The 22,347-nt window shown below is 40.3% G+C and overlaps 1 protein-coding gene across 1 annotated transcript in view; it reads right to left on the bottom strand.

Moving 5' to 3' along the window:
- Positions 1 to 4,050: 4,050 nt before the first annotated feature.
- POLN (DNA polymerase nu) overlaps positions 4,051 to 22,347 on the bottom strand; it is a 180,488-nt gene continuing 162,191 nt past the window's right edge. Inside the window, exons 22-25 of the mRNA XM_050945516.1 lie at positions 20,338 to 20,420; positions 15,079 to 15,210; positions 6,821 to 6,931; positions 4,051 to 4,184 (exon numbers count right to left, since the gene is read on the bottom strand). Of these exons, the coding sequence (XP_050801473.1) occupies positions 4,051 to 4,184; positions 6,821 to 6,931; positions 15,079 to 15,210; positions 20,338 to 20,420 (460 nt within the window). The remainder of the gene's footprint in view (positions 4,185 to 6,820; positions 6,932 to 15,078; positions 15,211 to 20,337; positions 20,421 to 22,347) is intronic.

Below are 22,347 nucleotides of genomic sequence, written 5' to 3'. Positions count from 1 at the left end.
CTCTTAAATCTAAAATAGGCCTGAGACCTCCTTCTGTTTTCAAGATCAGGAAGTTTTAGGAGTAAAACCTCACAATGGAGGGACCTCTTCTATAGCTCCTACAACAAGAAATAATTGTGTCTCGTGCAACAACATGGTCTTGAGACAGAGGTCCCTGAAAAAGGATGGGGTAGGGGGATGAGAAGAGGGGTAGAAATAAATTGGAGTGTGTATCCCACTTTCACAGTGCTTAGAACCCACCAATGTGTTCTGATGTGGGCCCAAGAATGACAGAAGTGGGATAGGTGGTTTGCAAAAATTGGGAAAGAAAAAGATGCTACTCTTAGAACTGGTAGTCTGCTCTTGACTAGCCCATCAAAATGAGCTCTTGGAGGATGCTGCCTGCCTTGATGAGCCGGCAGCTACAGTGACAGAGGATGGTGGTGGTTGTCCTCTAATCTCTCCTCATCCTCCCTGGCAGGTCCAGTGCTTGAGAGGGAAACCCCAGAAATCGCTGAGACTGGTGAGGATTGAAGGCTTTCCACTTCACTGCTGGGGTGTAAATGCCCAGGAACTGTAGAGTTGCTCTAAAGTCACTGCAACTATGCCAAGTCTCATCAGTTTTTGCTAAGAAGAGCGATAGCCCTTCAAATGGGACATCCTGGACTGTTTTCTGAATCTCTAGAAGGAGGTCAGAAGATTGAAACCATGAAGAGCACCTCGTAGTTATTGTAGAGGACATGCAGTAGGCCATAGAGTCTGCTGTTTCCAGACTAGCCTGTAGAGCTGTTCTAGCCTCCAGCCTGCCCTCCTTGATCATTGTCAAACTCCTGTTTTACATCATCTGTGAGCTTGTCCTTGAACTGTGAAACTGTATCCCACAGGGTAAGATCATATCACCCCAGCAATACAAATCTGTATGTAACTCACCTATGGAATAAAACTTTCTTCCAAATAAGTCCAGCTTCTTGCCCTCTTTGTTCTTCGAGCTTGATGCCTGGTGACCCTGTCTCTCTCTTTCACTGGCTGCCAACACTACGAGGGAGGCTCAAGGTGGATGATTATAGAGATGTACCTCCTTTCAATCCTTTCTGCAGTAGGCAACAGGGAAGCTGGGGTCTGCAAAGAACCTTTCTGGGTTCTAAAATAGCCTAATTAATAGGCAGCGCTATCCTAGCTGGGGCTGCTGATGTCAAGATGTCCACAAGCCTATGGGACTTTTCCTGGACTTCCTCTGTGTCAGGGACTGGATAGTAAGTAGTCTTGCCTGGGCTGAGCTGTTGTCCACACATTAAGGATGGCCACAAGTTGGTAGTCAGTGAGCAGGGATCAGCAGAATCACTAGAGCTGAGATAAAAAAGCAAGAGTTGGGGTCACAGTTAGACCAGGGCTGGAGCGTGGAGATCAAAGGTAGTACCAGTGAGATGGAGCTGGTACCAGGGCTGGAGACCGGAGATCAGAGGTGGTACCAGGCTGGTATCAGGAGGCAAGAGTAAGGGTCAGAGTCAGGCTGGGGTTGGAGGAAAAGGCAAAGTGTGGTCTGGAGTTGCAGCAGGTCAGAAGTCTCTGTGATTGCCCAGACAACTTCCTGGGGTACCTCCAGGTTAAATAGTCCACGTGGGCAATCAGAGGGCCGCAGGGTACTGTCTATCTATATGCCCTCCTGGTGGGAATGTCAGCCATCCCAGGCTCCACAGACCTGGGTTCTAGTCCCACAGATCCTTACACTCTGGGTGGAAGTCCAGGAAGAAAGCCCTCCTCAACAATACTTGATGTGTCTGGAAATCATCAGGAGGTGGAGAAATAGGGTCTGACACATTTGCCTTATCATGGGATGAGGAAGAGGATGCCAGTGGAACAGGGGGCTGGTCCTGTTTTCACCCTTCTCAGGGCTGTCTGTGAGAAGAGCTGTGAATCTGCTTGGGGCTGAGTGTGGTACTGATGCAAGGGTGCTTGTCTGTGAGAAGAGCCCTGAATCTGTTTGGGGCTGAGTGTGGTACTGATGCAAGGGTGCTTGTGATGGCAATGCTCCTGATGGCCAATAGATGGAGCCAGGGATAACATGGATGGGGGATGCTCTTGAATGAGGGTGAAACCTCCATAGGTTCCAAAAGGCCCACAGATATGGCCCCAGTCTCCTACACCAAGACCTACACCAGCAATGCAGGGCACTAGAGACAGTGTTGACACATGGTGACATGCGTGATATTGATGAGAGTGATTTAGGTGATGAATTGAAAGCCTTTTCAAGATACATTTCAGCAGGATCAACTCCAAAGGCTGTCCTGGAATATATGTGCACAAATAAGATGACCACCCTCTTTCCAAATGCTTTTGTTGCTCTGTGCATACTTCTAGCACTTCCTGTAACAGCTGCCAGTGGAGAATGCAGCTTCTCCAAGTTGAAGTTAATAAAAACACATCTAAGCTCTACAATAACACAGGATAGGCTGGTTGGCCTTGCAACCATCTCAATAGAGCGTGAGCTGGCTCAGACTGTGGACCTTCAGGAAGCAGTTCAAATCTTTGCAACCAAGAAGGCATGGAAAGCATCACTTTGATTATCCAACAGCTAAAAATGCCAGACAAGAAAAGTTACATTTGCTGTTCAGGCGTTTGAAAGTTAAGTGTTACTTAAAATTTTTCAACAAGGCATTTTAAGTTGTTAGTTCTCCTTTATTGGGGTAGGTAGCAGAGCAGTACCATGAGAGGAGCAGAACAGGAAGAAGGCAAAATTGAGACCATTCAAAGTTTTGGCCCAAGCAAGGGGATATGGGGTGTCATTTGAGCTCCCCGCCACAGGTGCCAAAATGTTGTGGGACAGCCTTGATGAACAGTCAAACAGCTAAAATGTTATCAGTGAAACAGAAATGTTAGAGTGTTAGATCACTCTCTTGGTATGGTGTGGTTACACATAACCAAAAGGTACCAACTCTTGGCTATGGCAATGGAGCCTAGCACTATAGGAATATGAGATGGAGATTGTGCAAACCAAGAGGAAAGAAAATGTGGTAGCAGACGCCCTGTCCAGGAAAGAGCACCCAGAACTGACACCTGCAGAATAGCCAGCAGCTAGCCCTACTGTGTTAATGATAGGAGGTGTGATACAGAGGCCTACTGGTGCCAAGAGGCAAAGGATTCATTGTTCTTTATAAGCAGTTCATGTTTCAGACCTGACAAACTCACTACACTGAATATCCCACCTTCATGGTATTTACTCATGAAGGACAGCTTGTGAGGTCTCTGCTGAAAGCTTGTAACTTATTAATATTCATGCTCATAATCACTGTGAGATGTATGTATGAGTAAATATTTAAGGAATAGCATAACTATATTTAACATGTAAAGAGCTATGTTATTATTTAATATTATTATATGCATTATCATAGTACTAGGAGCCTTAGTCATGGTTATAGGTGCTGTAAAAATACAAAACAAAAAAGTATTATATGTATAAAGTATATTTATGGGGCCAAATCCTGGGTTTTTTGTTCAATGAAAAGTCCTGTTGAATTATTTGATGTTACTATCACAACTGAGATTTTTTACAAAAATCCCAATATCACATAGAAATATTCAAATAAAAACTTTGACATTTTGCAAACCTCTGTTCTCTGCTTTTATCTAAAATTCTACTTCAAATTCCTCAAGTTCTATTTGACCACATACCACAAATTTATGAAAGACCAGGATTCAATTATTTCCCCCCCATGTTTTCCTGCAAGGCTTTTTTCTATTAGAGCTAATAGTAATATTGCTTAGTGACTTTCTGCACCAACAGTTCTATCTTTTATGACTGAAAATTAGGTTTTATTCTTCTTGCTAGTGGTATATAAGAATCTGGAGCCTTTCCTGTGATCTATTGCCCAACTGTGCATAGTTATACTAACAAAAGGAAATTGTGATGCATTAGCTTTCCCTTACATTCCTATAAGATATTTCCCTTTATTACATAAAATATATATCAATATAATAAATAAACAATATAAATAAAAGTTGCCTGCTGAGGAGCACAATTTGTTCATACAGTTCAGGAACAATAAAGAATAAAATTCCAGAAATGCCTTTATGTCAGCAACTTCTGTCATAAAATGAAAAAGAACATTGCAGTAGTTGGCTTACTAACCTGGCTGTTAAAGTTGGAGAAATGGCAACAGAGGAAAAAATCTCGACCATAGCCATTTTACAAAGGTCAGCTGCAGATCCTACAAAAGAAAGTGACCTGTTTTTAATATAAAATAAGGGGCGGAGGGAGAGCTCTTTAGTCCTCTGAACTATGCAAAATGATAGCAGGTCTGAAACTGACTCCATAACGTTAACAAAGAACAAGCTCAATATTACCAAAGAATCAATATTAACAAAGGTATGAATTCATCTTTAATATGGACATGGGAACATAGGAATTTCCAGACTGGACCAGACCAATGGTCAAGCTAAACTCAGTATTCTGTCCCTGATAATGGCTAGTACCAGCTGCTTCAGAAGAGGAAGATGTGAGAAAGCCTTTAGTAGGAAGTTATGGAATAGTCTACCCCCCAAGAAATTTTTTTCTGAACTGCCATTAAAGATTGGCTTATACCCTGAAACACGAATCATCCCAAATATACACACCTACATACTGCATGCATGGGTGTGAGAGAAAAGCAGTTTCTTAACTTATCCAGGAGAAAAATCAATATGCATAATAGCCTAAATAACCTAGATTTTAGTTATGGTAAGGCATAGTTTGATGAGTTAAAGCTATAATAAATCCGTGGGACAGAGTTAGAAAAGACGACACAAGCTCAGTTAAGAAAACTGAGCTAAGGAATGGCTAATAAGACAAATTTCTTCAAAAATAATCATGTCAAAACCAACGACAGCCATTTCAAATTGGTACACCATACATTCCTTGCACTATTTGTGCCATAAGAAGTATAGTCTTTTGAGTATAAATTGTCACCAAGATAAGATGCTATCTTACTATATGAAATCACTACTGTAACTTTTACCACAGTAACTATAGTCAGTATTAATAGTGGAGTGTAATATAGTCTTTAAAAACTATGTCAGAGCTGAAATTCTGAAATTAAAATCTCAGTTGAGGAAGGAATTTTTTGGTAATATTTAAAAATAATTGAATATTTTTAAATTATAAACCTCACTTTAACAGCCTTCCCAAATACCTATCAGAATTCTGTATCTGGCTGAAAGCTTTCCAGTGGAACAGTTTACAACTGGAAAATGCTGATGGAACTAAATGAAATGTTTTGTGGGAACATATCAATTTCACAGAAATTTTTGACAATAAATAACTGAAACATTTTATTTTGATAAGGTTAAAGTGCTTCATTTTGACTTTATTGTTTTGAATATTAATATAATATACTTAGTCAAAATGATAAAGTCAATAGAAAGCTACAATAAGGTCATTTCAATATTTCAAAAATTTCATTTCAATTTAGGAGAAAAGAAAATTTTGAAATGTTGGAATTTCAAGTTCCAACCAATTCTACAAAATTCTCTTCTGGTGTTTCAAAATTGAAAAACCCAAATTTGTTGTCTGAAATGTGGGATTCAGGCCTGCAAGGAAACAAATGTCTTCTGCAAGGTGCTGTGTCCTCAATTCCCATTGGCTTCAGTTACAGATGCTCTACACCTCCTTGAAAGATGCAGCTGCCTATGGACAATAGTCCAGAATATTACATCATTAATTTGCCTGCTTTGAAAACAAAACACGAAAATAAAGAATGTTTGAGGGGAAAAAACCCCAACAATTCATTGCTCTTTCCTATAAGAAAATTCAAGTCACTTTCATGAGAAGCACCTTCATAAACATGTCTAAAAAGTACTTTTCATTTGCATGATAGGGTTCACAGCTTCACTCTAACTTGCAAACATTATGCAAATCATGCCAACATCAGCTCTTTAAATAAGTAAAAACCTGTAGATTTTTAATGCAACATCTTAAAGCAGCAGCAAGGGTCATTTAAAGATACCAAGTTACTTCAAATGGGGTATGAACTCAGCGGAGTGACAGAAGTAAATGATGTGGATTTATTGCATTTTGTTTGGCACATTTGCTAGTTTATATTGCAAAGATAAGACCTGTTTAACTCTTTAATGCTTTCTTCCTGCTCATTCCATACAAAGAATGAGCCCTGGTTGCAACAGAAATAATAATAATACAATACAACATCTCTTTTAATAGGTGTTTCTCAAAAAACAGACATCTGAAAAAATAAAAATTTGAATATCTTAGTAGTAAAACCACTGAAATCCTGGTTTCTGTGCCATGGTCTACACTACAAATTTATGTCTGTATGACTACATCTCTCAGATGTGTGGAAAATCTCCCTCCTCCGAGCAATGCAATTACATGGACTGAACTCCCAGTGTAGACAGCACTATATCAACAGGAGGGCTTCTCCTGTCGACATAGCTACCACCTCTTTGTTAGGTAGAATATGAGCTTCTCTCATTGATATAGGTAGCGTTTTCACTAACCACTACAGCAGCACCGGTGGCTCTGTACTGGTGGAGCTGCACCACTGCAGGGCTGTAAGTGTAGACAGGCCCAGTCACAAATTGACAAAGAAACCAAAAAGAGACAGCCTTAGGAGAACTGCATTTGAAGTGCAGCAGCAGTAACCTTCCACCTCATACAGCTAGCTACCACAGAGTATTGTAGTATACCATTGTGTTCTTGTTCCCTACAGGCTAGTGAGTGTTTCATACTTCAGTCACGTAAAGCTGTAAAATACAAAATTAATTCACGCCACCCATTTATTATTTCTTGTCTGTTGACTTCATTTGTCAACCACCACCCAGTCAGAGGAAATTAAACCTTTTTTTTTTTTACCTTGGACAACAAAGTTGACAGCCTGCCTCTCTGCTTGAGTACGTAGTCTGTAGTCTCGAGCATTGATATTAGGCAAGTGTCTTTTACGTCCCATGATGGAAACCACATAACCTTTTGATATGTAAAATAGAAAATAGTGTTAATGGAGTGGTTAAATATGAGATTTGAAACAAATCTTCCAGTATGAAGTTGTCAGCAATTTCCTGATGCTTTTGGCCAATATTACTGAATATTGAAAATAGTGTAAGTCACTTGTTTCAACATTTATTCCCCAGCTATTCAAAAGTAGTCTGACTGATAGAGTGAAATGTGGATGCAACCGCATATCACTGATATCTCCATTACTCTAACCCTGCAAGGCATTAAGCACACTCACTTCCAGTTCAAGCATTAGAGGTTGAAGTTACTCAGGCCTGGTCTAAACTTAAAAGTTTTGCTGGTATAGCTATGTTGGATAGGACTGTGGAAAAAAAAATTTACACCACTAAGCAACATGCCAATGCCAGCAAAACCCCCAGTATAGACTCAGATACAAAAAAAATCCTTTTGCTGGTATAGTTTATTTTATTCAGTAAACTGGTATAAGCTATACCAGCAAAACAACCCTTCCCAGTAAAAATTGCACCTCGTCTAGGAGGGTTTGCTGGTATAGCTATTCTGGTTATATCATTGCTGACAGCTCGTAATGGATGCAAGTAGAGATAGGTGTCTTCCATCCCTGCACTGGCATGCAGCCAAGGATTTTAGTTATGAGACTTTTGCAGGTGATATACACAGATCATGGATTCATTATCTCAGAAGTGGGAATGTTTTTTGACACATCTTTCAAGAAAAGAAAGCTATATTATTTTAAGTAGATCTAAACAAAATATATTGCTTGAGTAGCACTTCATCAAACAGGATATTTAGGACTTATTTGTGGCTTCAAATATTTGCAGTAATCCACTACTCCTTAGTAGAACTAATTTATTAATGCAATTACGGCATAAAATGACAGCCCATGGTTATGTACAGTGTTGTTGTGGCTGCATTGGTCCCAGGATTTTAGAGAGAGAAGGTGGGTGAGGTAATATCTTTTACTGGACCAATTCCTGTTGGTGAAGGAGGTGATGACCTGAAAAAGAGCTCTGTGTAGCTTGAAAGCTTGTCTTTTTCACCACAGAAATGGTTCAATAAATAATATTACCTCACCCACCTGGTCTCTAAAATCCATGGTTATAGTAATTTTTTAAGCACTGCACAGAATAAACAAGGAACAGTATGTCTCCTGTGAGTAAAAGTCTGAATCAATTATATGCTGTTATAAAAAGAGGTGCTGTTCTGAGAAAATGATGCAGGAAAACACAAAACCACCATATCACCTGTAGGTGAACACTTTTCACAAAGCAATCACTCTATATCTGACCTGTCAGTCCTCATCCTCAAAGGAAACCTGTACAACATTTTCAAAAGATGAGCAAAGGAGCTTAAATTTATAACTTTGCTAGACACTAAAAATCATGGACTGAATAGAGACTGAATTTACGGCTTATTACAAAAATATCTCACACACTAACAACCCTCTCCACCAGCTGCTTCCCCCATGCTTTGTTTCCTCCTTATGATTGGATGGGTGTTAATAGGCCACTTCACCTTGAATGGTCCCTTGAAATATGTGTTAACTATTTATGCTAAACAATCTGTTTCATTTATATTTAGCTGAGTAAGTGTCCCAGACCTGAAGAAGAGCTCTGTGTAAATTCAAAAGCACATCTTTCTGACCAATAGAAGTTGGTCCAATAAAAGATATTACCTTACCCATCTTGTTCTGAGAAAAGTAATTTTCCTGACACAGGATTAGTTGCAGTAATTAAAGCAACAAATCTGATGACAATGTACTCTTCTTCACTGTGACTGGTAACAATAGATTGCAAATTGTTGATTTTTTCTACAAAATGTTTGTATTGAAAAGTATGTTATGTATTTTGGCGTGAGTATATATATTCTTTGACAGTTCTGATAATACATTAAAAAGAAAATGTCAAATATCTACAACTTCGTGCCAGGGGCATAGACACGGGTGGGCTTGAGTGGGCCATGACCCACCCACCTAGCATCCAGGCCCACTCCCCAGACCTGGCTCTGCTCCCGCCCCAGCACTTACCACCAAGTGCTTGAGAACCAGTGGCAACCTCTTCCTTGGCCCTACTTACTATTATGACCCATGGAGTACATTGACACCTGGTACTCCATTCGGCTATACCTGAGCCCAAAGATTCACCATACCACCTAAATCAGTGCCAGGAAAATATGTGGTTCCAAAGGATCTTGAAGTTTTGGAGAAGCTGGAGTGTTGTTTACTTTATGTTGAATTTAACAGTCCTCTGGTATGAATGCCACTGTTACATCAATACTGACCTCCTCCCCAGCACAACAGCTACTCCAATATTATACCCAGTACTCCTGCCTCAGCAGCCCCTCCTTTAGAGGTGGAATTATCTTATTCCTTATCTGACTCACAACATAGTGGGAAGGGATCATCTATCTATTCCCCTAAGGCCTCTTCTTCTGAATTCTATGGGTCAGAAATGTAGCCTTGGGTCTCCTACAAACCTAAACATCATTGTGTTTTCCTTGGGCCTTTATGTCTTATCCATATAATATCCTTGCATGGCTATACTGGAAACTGTGCAGTCCTTATCATGGGCATTCTCCCAAATCCACCTCATAGAGAAAGAACTGTGCAATCTCAGACATTCTCAGATTATTTTCAGCCTGCAGAAGTCTCTGAGAAAATTACTTGCCTATCCTTGTAGTTAGAAATCTCCCTTGCTGCAGATTAAGCCAATTACTTCTTGTCCTACCCTTGGTGGCCCTGGAGAACATTTGATTATCATCCTCTTTATAAAAGCCTTTAACATATTTGAAGACTGTTATGTCTCCCTTTGGTCTTCTTTTCTCAAGGTCAAACATGCCCAGTTTCCTTAACCCTTCCTGATAGGTCAGGTTGTCTAAACTTTATATCATTTTTGTTGCTCTCCTCAGGACTCTCTCCAATTTACCAAATACTATTCATTAATAGAAGCTTTCAGAGCAGGCATTTCTTATGGCAGGACTGTACTGAAATCCATTTTTAGATAGACTCCAAGCATCCACCAAATTACATCATGTCACTTCTTGTGAGTCCCTAAGACTGGAATATATCTAGATCTAGAAAAGTTGCTTATAGATTGGATTCTGTAGTGGAGAGAGAACTGATTGGCTGTTGGGCAGAAAGACATTTATGCTCTTGGGAGAGGGGTGTGAAGGCACTCAGGGTGCTTGCGTGGCCACAACAGACACTGCTGGCTAGCCTCAAGCACAGATTCCAAGGCCAGAAGGGACCATTGTGATCATCTAGTCTGACCTCCTGTATAGCACAAGCCATGAACTTCCCCCAAGATAATTCCTAGAGCAGATCTTTTAGAAAAACATCTACTCTTGATGTAGAATCCACCAGGACGTTGGGTAAATTGTTCCAATGGTTAATTACTCTCACTTAAAAATTCACCTTATTTCCAGTCTGAGATGTTAGGTCACTAAGAGTAGAATATATATGTGGACAACACATCTTGAAAAGCTCCACTTACCAGACAGGCAAATAACTTTCTTTTTGCTTGATTATCTGCAGTGGGTAATGCCTTAAGTGCCTCAAAATCTTTTGTATTAATTGCAATGAAGCTTCAAGGCAGATCTCTCTATTATCTACCTGGTCTCTTATACACACAATTGAATGGAAACAGGGATGTCTTTTGGCAGAGATAGGCACCTGAAACTTAGTTGTTGAACAAGAGACACTTGTGACTGGCCTTCTGGTGAGTGAGTACAGTGATTCTTGTATTACAGTAGCAATTTTCTCAAGTCTTACACTTTGGAGAGTCTCCCTCCAGGTCATGTCTCTACCTTGACTTTCTCAGAGTGAGATCAGGCTTCTTTTTATATAGTCCCCCTTCCCAAAGCAGTCACATGATACTCCAGCCCCATAACTCCTCCCTGGTCATGTGCTCTAGCTGGGGGAAACTACAGGTCCCAGAATATTCCCTTCTGACGGCTGAAGAGTATGTCATGTGGGCTAGGATGTATGCATGCACTCAACAGACCAGTGCACTTTTACAAATTGTATATTTATTTTATTAAACTTACATTTTCATAAGTCATTGTTGGGGGTAGTGAAGGAATTGGTTCATCATCTTATTATTCATTAGAAATTACTGTAAAATTTTAAAACCTGTCCTCTTTTTTTCTCTTTGAGATGCTTGCTGAATAAGACCTCTGTTCCCAGAATGAAACCTGCTCATGTCAAATTATACTGCATTATATTGATATATGATGTGCTCCAGCATAAAACAGTCCAAGAAACCTATTCTTCATTAAATAGACCTGATGGCTGCTTGCCCACAAAAATTCAGCCTCAGAGTTACAAAGCCATAATCCAATTCAAGAGGCAAAATGTTTACATATTTCTTCTGTGCATCAGTCAGCATTTGTGCTCTTGAACTGTATTTAGTATCTGTGGCTGCATGACTATGGAGAATGTGGGTTTTTTGGGGGTGGTGGAGGCAAACAGCTGCAGACTCTCCTTATATTAAATCCTGTACCCTCTACACATTCCCATTTGCCTGTAGTGAATATCCATACCCTAGGAGTGAAGTAATGAGAGAGGTGAAGCAGTGGCATAGCCACTGGGTCAATGGGGCCATGCCCAGGGGCCCTGGCCAACTGGGGACTCCAGAAAAATAGGTGCCTCGTGCCCCAACGCCCTCCACCCTCCTGGCACTTCTGCTGGGGAGTGAGGTCTGGGCACGGGGCCTTGCCCCACTCCACCCAGTGCTCCTGCCAACAAGAGGGGTTGGGGCATAGGGGTTTGTGGGTGGGTGGGTGCCAGAGTGAGGCAAACCCCTGCACCCCAACCCTGCTCCCCAACTGAAGCCCTAGATAGAGAGTGATGGTTGGTCCTGCACTCCCTTTTATGCTTGTAGTATGGGAGTGCAAGCATGCATGCATGGCCCCAGCAGACACTGCTGGCCAAAAGACTCCAATCTTAAGCGCATGGGCCACAACTGATCAAGAGTGGAATATAATACTGCTCTTGAGGGAATTCTACACCAAAAAATTAAAAATGCTGCACCAAAAAAATTCTGTACACAATATTTTAAAATTCTGCAGATTTTATGTCAATAAATAAATGTGGAGGCTCCAGCATGGTAGTGGGGAGCACAGGCCACTGGCTGCACAGAGATGAGAGATCACCCTGTAGCTCATTCCCCTCTGGGACACAGATTCAGCAGTGAAGCTGCACCTGACCCTGACATAGCATAAGGGCTGGGCCCATGCCAGAGGTCTGTGTCTGTGAGGGGACAGGCAGAGGAAGGCTGCAGTGTGGTCTCCCACCTCAATGCAGCCAGTGGCCTGTGCTCCCCACTGCCATGCTGGAGCCTCCACATTTATTTATTTATTAATAAATATTGCAGAAATTTAAAATACTATCTCACAGAATTTTTATTTTTTTGGTAAAGAATATTTATTTTTTTGGTTCAGAATTCCCTCAGAAGTAGCAGATGAAACAACTCACCAGGGTTAGCAGCCCCATGTCATGTACACAAGGTGTGGGCAGGCAGGCTCAATCCGGCAGGATCCAAGTGTGGAGAGGCTTAGTGTGTAGGGGTGGATCCAGGTGCAGGGTGAGAGGGTTCTGTGTGTGGGATCTGGGTGCAGCTCAGTGGGTGGGTCTGGGTGCAGGGAGGATCTGGATGAACAAGGGCTTGTTGGGGGAGTTTCAGGTGCAGGGGCAATGGGATTCTGCAGGGAGAGTCCAGGTGAAGGTGACTGTGGCTCAGTGGGGGGGGTGTTCTGGTTGTGGGGAGACTAGGTGCTGGGACAGTAGGGCTTGGTGGGGGCAGGGGTACAAGTGCAGCCGGTTGGGGATCAGTAGGCTGGGGCACGCTTGTGGGGACATCCAGGTGCATAGGGGGTGGGACTTATCAGGGTGGGGATTCAAGTATGGGGTGCTCAACAAAGGGTGGTCTAGGTGTAGGGGTGAGGGTCTGGATGCAGAGGGATGGGACTACACAGGGGTTCTGAATATGGGGGGTCTGGATGCACAGGGAGTATGCAGATCGGGGAGCAGTTCCCTGTACAGTGACCCCTCCCCCCATGGTTGAAGAGTGATGGGGCAGGAAACAGGGGGTGCAAATCTAGGGGAGCTTTTGGGGGTGGGTCTGATCCAGCTCCAGCCCTGGTCCAGCCCCAACTGCTCTGTGCAGAGGAAGTGCACTCCTACCCCTCCCTCAATCCAGCAGGGCCTAGCAGCTGAGTCCAGCGCAGGGTAGGAGTGAATGGTCGGGATGGGGCTGGGAAGGGCCAGGTGCGGGGGTGGTGGTGGCTCTGGGTGCAGGGAGTGAGGCTCGGTGGGATGGGGGTTAGGGTATGGGCAGCTCAGTGTGGGAGTTCTGGGTGTGGTGGGTGAGGCTCAGCAGGGTGGAGTCTGGGTAAGTGGGGGGTCCAGATGCATGGGCATTGAGCATATTGGGGGTAGGTCTGACCCAGTTCTCAGCCCAGCCCTGCCCTCCCCCCCAGTGATTCACCTCTCCGTTGGCTGCTCCAGGTGCCCAAAAGGATGCACTCATGCTGTTGGGGAGCGGCACATGACCACGTATGCAGCTTCCCTTTGTTTCCCCATCAGAAAGTCATTTTTATGAGGGAAAGCAAATAAATCTGTGCAAGACATGAATTCTGCACCACACAGTGACACAGAATTCCCCCAGGAGTAATAATATACATGGGCAAGTACTCATAGAAGAACTTAGAAAAACTTTAGGATGAAGTGACACATCTTGAGAGATCAGGTAGGTTGGTGTGAGGAAGGAAGCACCAAGTAAATGACTAAGCAACTTGTTGGGGAGGCATCTAACGCCATTTGCACCAAGCTGTACAAATGCTCCTAGGAACAGCCTTGTCTTGTTGCTAATTATTCTCCTTTTTTCCTGAACAAGCTCTACAAGCCTTCATGCATGTGCACATGCACACAAATTCAAAATTAAGCATAGAAAGTCAAGATGCCAATAACTTTGCCTACATTGAGCACTAAATGTTTATTGTTATATATTTCAATGTTTCAATTATGCCTATCAAACACTCTTGATGCACTACTAAAAGTAGCAACACAGACATTAAACAGATCAGATCAACCTTTGAAAAAACAGACCTTCACTCTGTCCTGTCATTCCCCAACCAACTACCTCCTCTGAGAAAGTTTAAGAAAAGAACAGGTGAGTTTAGTGGTGCTCTGATGGACGAAAAGCAAAAAGTTAATTCTAAAGTGAAAAACCCCTCACTGAGGACATCCTGCCACCAACCCAAATCTAAGGTTTAGACCAACATATGTTGATATAACTACGTTGCTCAAGGGAGTGGAGAATCCACCCCCCTGGGCGACGCAGTTGTATCAACCTAACTGAAAGCATAGACAGTGCTATGTTGACAGGGGACTTCTTCCATTGACATAGCTACTGCCTCTTGGGGAGTGGATGGGAGAAGCTCTCACATTGGCATAATTAATATTTTCACTAAGCGCTACAGTGACACAGCTGCACCAGTGCAGCTGTGCCGTTGCAGTGCTTTAAGTGTAGACAACCACTAAATTGTTAGCTTAGACTCTTCAGAGGATCACATCTGCTGTGATATTACATGCGACACACAGACGGTGTTTTGAGTTAATATCTTTTAGTGCTTTATAGCCTCTGATACCGAAAAGCTCACCAAGAAATCATGGGGTAGCCAGTGCAGATCACAGCCACAGGCATAACGTGGTCTCTTTGTGAAACAGTGCTTACTAAGCAGACTGTGTAATGCTCTAGCAGCAACTTCTAACTAGTTTGACAATATGGTGGTATGTACATTGCATTGCAATAAGTTAATCTCAAAGTAACTTTAAATATGGATAACTGGACATTGAGAGCCATATTCAAAAGAAAGGAACTTCTTGCCGTTCACAAATGCTAAAGAGCATTCCCAGTAAAACAATATCTGGGCAGAAGCAGCTGTGGTGGATCCAACCATATCCTCCCAGTTTGCCAGCATAACACAGGACAGACCTTAATCAGGGGTGGATATTTTCATCATTTCTTTCAACTTTTTCTCTTATCCTACAAGCATTATCTGAGTTCCGTCTCTGTCCTTATTGTAAAATGTAGCATGGCAGCTGAACAGTAAAAAAGAATGCATCTTATAGGTTTTATTACCTTCATTGTGGCATTGCTCAATGGTTTTCTTTGTAAAGTCATGAATTTTCTTGTATTTCACCAGAAAACTTTCTATAAATTGACCAGCTTGAAGAGGCGTAATTCCCAAACATCCAGCAAGACGTTCTTTACCTTGTGCACAATAATGTAGGACAGAAAATTATTTAAATATTGCTTTGTTATAAATATTAGTACTGAACTGTTTATTGACTAATGGAATATGACCACTGTAGTTATTTTCACAAATTTGGATGATCACATACACTAAGGTCCTGATTCAGCAAACTACTTAAGTATAAGTTTCATTTTAAGCTTAAGTGTTTTCACTGATTAGGAAAGGACTAAACTCATCACTGAAATGCCTTACTGAATTTGGGTGCAACTCAGCAGAGGCTTTCCCCACTGCATATTACATCTTAATAGTTTAAATACAAATTTTAGGATATCATCTGTATTTTAGATTCATACCATGTATCCTGCAGGGTTCTTAGTTTTTGTTCATTTTTATTCATAAACTAGTCAGGGGCAAATTTATGCAGAGCCTTGATATGAGGATAAGGAGATTTAATTCAATGTTGAATAAGCAGGGAAGTGAATGAAGAGATGTGAGGATGGGGATGAGGGAGGTGAATGATTTTAGGTAGGGTGTTTTGGACAAGCTGGAGAAGTGGAATGCATGGAAGCAACAGAGAAGAAGACTTCAGTAATTGATACGAGATGATCAAGGCATGGACCAAGGTTTTAACAGGAGGGATGGAAGAGAAAGAATAGATTTTAAAGGAAGTGTAGAGAAAGTCACAACAAGACTTACCCAGCATCTAGATATGTGTTATAAGTAAAACCATATCAAAGTGAATATGTAACAAGATAAAGCAAAGGAGTACGAAAAAAGAGATCAGTTTTCTCCATGGTATGAGATTAAAAGCTAAGAGATACAATTTAAAGAAATGTATGAACCAAGTAGTTCAAGTGCAAATAAAACCATACATCAATATTATTGATTTTAGCCTTCAAAGACAGATATTTAGGTGTCAGCTACATAGAAACAAAAACAACATTGTGTCTGCAAATAATATTTGCTGGAAGGCAATGTCTTGAAGCACCAGAGATATAAAATATTAGTTGTCACAGTAATAATGTCAAGAGAAACTAGCTTGCATTTTTGAGAGAGGGAGGATTTCAGCCACCCAAATGCCATCACTGTCAGTCTGATGTACATTTCATAACAATTCTGTAGTATTTTGTACTCAGCTACGTCAGGAGCTGCACAGATGTCTAGAAGAAAAAATATAGCCAAGCTGCTAGAATCAGAAATTTACAAGATATCTGGGATGACTCCTAATGGAATTATTCCAGTGTTGTATTATTGTTTGATGATCAATTAATTTAACTCTCCCTCACTTCCCCAAAATTTCTCATTCATTGTTCAAAAAACTGAATTACCAGAATCTGTCTATATCAGTTAGGAAACTCCTTGTGGCTTCACAAGAAAACTGTAACAAATGTGAATATTCCACCCCCCAAATGACGTAAGTTACACTGACATAAGCACTCATGTGCACAGCGCTATGTGAATAAGAGAGCTTCTCCCACCAGCATAGCTTATGCTACTCATGGAGATGATTTTAACAGATGCACTATCTGTACAGCTGCACCCCCGCAGTTCAGTACATATAGACATGGCCTAATTTAGGATTTAATTAATTAATTAACAGATACTTTGTTGCTCCTCATTATATTTTTTTTTTTTACAGATGAATGAGGCACAGGTGAAGTGAATTGCTTCAAAGTAAACAGGAAGTCTGCAGTGTTGTCACTTCTCATGCTGTTTGGTTCGTGTGTTAAAGTACTAACTTCTGGAGGCCAGTGATTAGGTGAGAGTCTCAGGGTTTGGTTTTTGTTTTTTAAGTACATATCTAGCTCTCGTGGAAGACCTTGAAAATGTGATCCAAGTGTAATCTAAAGGCTCAACGACCAGAAAAGAACTATATGATATGAACATCATTTTGTTTTCTTCATTTGCTATGTTGCGCTTCAAACATAACTAAATTTGTAAATAGGTAGAGCTCTCTGAAATGAGGGAAGAATTCCTGAAGACTACTAATGTCAGACAAAAAAGAAAGATCAAGGATAGTGTGAGTCTGCTACTCAGTGCAGAAGGTGAACTGGTAACCGAAGATGACAGAAAGACAAAGCTGCTCAGTGCCTACTTTGCTTCAGTCTTCTCATATAAAATAAAATGTGTAGCAAACTTACTACAGACAATAAAGGGGAAGAGATGCAGATTGGGATAAGTAAAGAATACATCAGAGATCTTCTGAGCAATCTGAATGAATTCAAATCAGCGGGGCCTGACGCTGTTCACCTGAGGGTATTGAAGGAATTAGCTGAGGAAATCTCAGAGCCACTGGCAATAATATATGCAAACTCATGGATGACAGGAGAGGTCCCGAAGATTGAAGAAGGGCTAACACAGTGCCCATCTTTAAAAAGGGGAAAAGGAAGGAGCCGGGGAACTATAGACCAGTCAATCTGACTTCAATACATGGGAAGCTACTAGAGCAATGTATAAAGCATTCGATTTGAGAATACCTGGAGGATGAAGGATCATTAGCATTCAGCATGGATTTACCAAGAACAAATCATGCCAAACCAGCTTGATTTCCTTCTTTGACAGCGTAACTGGTTTGGTAAATAGGGAGAATGTAGCGGACATAATATACCTGTAAAAGCAGCAATGAGTCCTGTGGCACCTTATAGACTAACAGACATTTTGGAGCATGAGCTTTCGACGAAGTGGGTATTCCCATGAAAGCTCATGCTCCAAAATGTCTGTTAATCTATAAGGTGTCACAGGACTCTTTGCTGCTTTTACAGATCCAGACTAACATGGCTACCCCTCTGATACTTGATAATATACCTGAACTTCATCAAGGCTTTTGATATAGTCCCACATGACATTCTGATAAGTAAGCTGGAGAAATGCGGGCTTGATGGAACCACCATTAAGTGGATACATAATTGGTTAAACAACTGCAACAAAGAGTAATTAGTAATGGAATTATATCAGATTGTAGGGAGGTCTCAAGTGGGGTACCATGGGGATCTATTCTAGGTCCAGTGTTGTTTAACATCTTCATTAATGACCTGGATGTAGCATCAAATTTTCAGATGACACAAAGCTAGGGGGTTTGCCAATACTTTGTAGGATAGAGCTAAAATTCAAAGGGATCTGGATAAATTGGAGAACTGATGTATAAACAACAAAAGGAAATTCAACACAGACAAATTTAAGGTGCTACACTTAGGGAAGAAAACCAAATACACAAATACAGAATGGGGGTAACTGCTTGGCAGCAGCACTGCTGAGAAGGATCTGGGTGTTGTGGTGGATCACAACCTCAACATGAGTTAGCAACGCGATGGGAGATGATAGTTCCACTCTACTTAGCACTGGTTAGTCCTCAGCTGATGGATTGTGCTCAGTTTTGGTCACCAATGTATAGAAAGGATGTGGAGAAACTGGAAAGAATCCAGAGATGAGTGACAAAGATGATCAAAGAGATGGAATACAAGCCATAAGAGCAAAGGCTGAAGGAACTGGGTATGTTTAGTTTGGAAAAGAAAAGATTGACGGGAGATAAGATAGTGGCCTCCAAATACTTGAAAGGCTGCCATTAAAAGGATGCAGAAAAGTTGTTCTCTCTTTCCACAGAGGGCAGGACAACAGGCAATGGGTTCAAACTACAGCATAGCAGATTTAGGAAGCTTTTCCTGAGAATTAATCTAACTGTAAAAACAGTAGGACAACGGAATAGACTTCCTATGGAGGTTGTGGAAGCTTCTTCACTGGAGGTTTTCAAAAGGAGGCTGGATAGTCATCTGTCTTGGATGGTTTAGACCCAACAAATCCCACACCTTGACATTGGGTTAGACAGGAAAACCTTTGTGGTCCCTTACCACTATGATTCTAAGTCACATACAAGTGTAGTTATATCAAGATATTACTGTACGGCTCTAGTTTTTAAATGTTTTAGGGTCTATACTGCTACCAGATTTCTTATTTCAATGTTTTATTAAACAGTTAAATCAATGAATTGTGTTAGTAAATTTGCCTTTAAGAGCACTAGCATTTGTCAGTCTATCATCCATATAAATATTAAAGGTGACATGCAAAGGAATAAAAATTGGGCTTGGGTCCTTTATTTTCTTCAGTGATGTAGAAATGCCTGAAGGTTATTTTTATTTATTCTTTACAGTAGAAATCCAAGCCTTGGAAAAATATATTTATTAATGAGAAGACAAATTCCAGGAAAGTGAGAGGGGAAGTGATTTTTATTCAGAATCTTCACTTGATTCAAGCAAAATATTTTCAAGGGGAGACCTTCTTTTTACTTTGTATAGAAGTAATATACTCTATTTTTCCTTTTGCAGGTTACCTTTAGGAAGGCTATATAAATTGAAGTACTTTATAGTAGATTAAGAAAAAAATCTGCACATCTAAAAATAGTTTAAATAGTTAAATGAATGGGATAATAAAGGAAAATCCTTTACATAGTGGTATGAGATCACTATAGTCAAGTATAGAGGAGAAGCCCATTTTATTAAAACAGAAATTTCACCAATATTAAAGGAATTGTGGTATGCATATTTTTGTCTGAATTAAATACTGAGCTCCAAAGAGCAGAAAGCTTATTTCTCTACAGTATTTTGTAAAGTACTATTTACACTTATGGTACAGAACAGAGAAGTTAATAAAAATAACATTCAAGGCCAAATTCTGTCCTTGATCCGATAACAACTTCTTTCATCTTCTATGTATGCATCCACCAGTGGTATGCAGAAGATATTCCATACTGAATTATACTAATTTTAGATAGGTAAAGACAGATGTTTGAATTACATTGATTCATGAGTCTCCTTATAGTAGCTCAGATGTACTTAGAAGTCAAAATGCAAAATAAGTCAATGCATCAACTTAGCCAGGGAATAACTTTCATATTATGTTCATAATATTATATTATTATATTATGTTCATATTATGTTAATGCTACTATATTATTCTGAATGATTTTTAAGTAGACTATTTTAATCAAGATGCAATATTCTGAGATCACGTTATTCACCTTCAGAAATTCAGTGTATGGCTAGCTTTTAAATATTCATATGAACTCAAATCCATTGCAGCTCTAGTTAATCATCTAAAAAAGTAAACAGTAGTGAGAATAAACTTGTTTCTAGTTCTATACAGATCCCTACCTGCTCCATAAACTACTGAGTAGACAACACGCTTTGCCTGTTCTCTATCTGCATGCTTCACTTGTTCACTTGGAATACCCCTCCTAAGCACAAATATAATACGGGTTTCATCTTCTATTTTTAGTTAAAAGCAAATATATATTCCAAACATCATTGAAAATACATTCTAGAGTCAATAACAATTTCATAGGTGCAGACATACAGCATATACACAGAAGCTCAGGGAGGCTTTAATCTTGGGCTTTGAATCCACAGCTTTTTTGTCATATAGTTCGGTGGGGGATGTTGTCTCTAGTGAACCAGGCTAATCTTGGCCTTTTATCTCCTTTTTCCATCACTGACCTGATTGGAAAAACATCTGCTTTTAAAAGATTAATGTATTCTTAATGATGGATGAACTGGTTCAGATAAAATAAGAACTAACCCAACCCTTTGATGTTCCTTGACCTGAACAAAAATCAAGCCCAAAGATTTGAAGTTTGGAAAAGTTTGACTGAGGACTAGAACTGTGAAAAATATTTGTGCCTATTTCGATTCCACAGAGGTTCTGTGAAAATTTAGTAATTTGCATGGATTTTCCTTGCAAGTGAAAATGTTGAAGATTTGGAATGCAGATTTTCACATTGTCTGGATATTTAGACAAAAATTCACGGGAAGGCTTTGCAGTGCGTTTTCACATTGAGTTGGTTGATATTAGTCACATGAATTAAGTAACATACTAAGGTCCCAAACTTGCAAACACTTATACATGTGCTTCACTTTACTACCATGAGTAGTCCAACTGAAATCAACAGGACTACTCACGATAGCAAAGTTAAGAAAGTGCTTACATGTTTGCAGGATCATGGCCTGTACTTCTGGTTCCTAATTGTCTAAGCCTACCACTGAAGTCTGAGGAAACTATTTTGACTCATTTTTTCTGGGAGAGATTATAGATAAAATGCTCTATGTGAGTTACTGAAAAGCCATTTTGGCTGTGATTTTTTTTTCTCCTCCTTCCTCTGCCCCCAGCCCTCATATTTATTTATTTATTTCTCCTGAGAATGGATTGCTATTCAGGTATTCTTGAAAACACTTATAAGTCTCCCACTGTTTAGGGTTATTTACAGTTTTAAAAGGGAGAAACAGGTACTCCAAACTGAAAAGTACTATAGAAGCCTTCAGTCCTAAAAGTTATTTTGCCTTCTTTGATCTCATGCAGCAAGGAAAAGGTAGGTCCTTTATGGAGGAACCATGTTTTGCATTTCCCTATTTCATGTTATTTTATGTTTTTTATGAGACACTAAACTAGAGGTACAATTTTAGTAGTGCTTAAGAGATTTAGGAGCCTCAATCTTATTTTCAGAGTGATGTGGTACTTAGATATCATCTCTGAGAATCAACGGGACTAAGGCTCCTAAGTCACTAGGGTACTTTTGACAATTCTAACCTAGATGTATGACACATCTTACAAATACCTCTTAATTTACCAGTAATTATATACATATATCCATATATGCACACACAGGCAGATTTAACTAATCCACACAACCTGCAATTCTCCTTCAAATAATGGTGCTCACCCATGAAAGCTCAGTTAAGATTTTGTAGCAGTTGGCTGAAATGAGGTCTCCTATTAGTAAGACTCATCAATTTCACTTCTGTTAGCTGCCTTATCTCAAATAGTCCATGCTGTCTGCACTCATGCCAGTCACATACTGTTAAATTTAACATTTTCTCATCTTTTATTATTCAAGAGATATGGATATGCTGTCCCAAAAGTGATTAAAATCTTAGTACTTGATGTCAAACATTCCTTTTAATATAGTGCTAAAAATAATATGGTGAGTCAACACTTGTATTAGTGTGTCAGACTGGGGAATCCCAGATTTTGGCAGTAATGGATTAAGTCTAACACTCTATGCAAATTTAAACGTGTGCGTACCACACATAGGAACGGGGTTTAATAAAGCAAGAGACAACAGCATAATTCACAAATGTTTGAGCAAATGGCAAGTCATGAATCAATTA

Source organism: Gopherus flavomarginatus, chromosome 3 (assembly GCF_025201925.1).
Source record: "Gopherus flavomarginatus isolate rGopFla2 chromosome 3, rGopFla2.mat.asm, whole genome shotgun sequence".
NCBI lineage: Eukaryota > Metazoa > Chordata > Testudines > Testudinidae > Gopherus > Gopherus flavomarginatus.
Note: the sequence above shows the minus strand (reverse complement) of the source record. Positions and strands in the feature narration are given on the sequence as shown.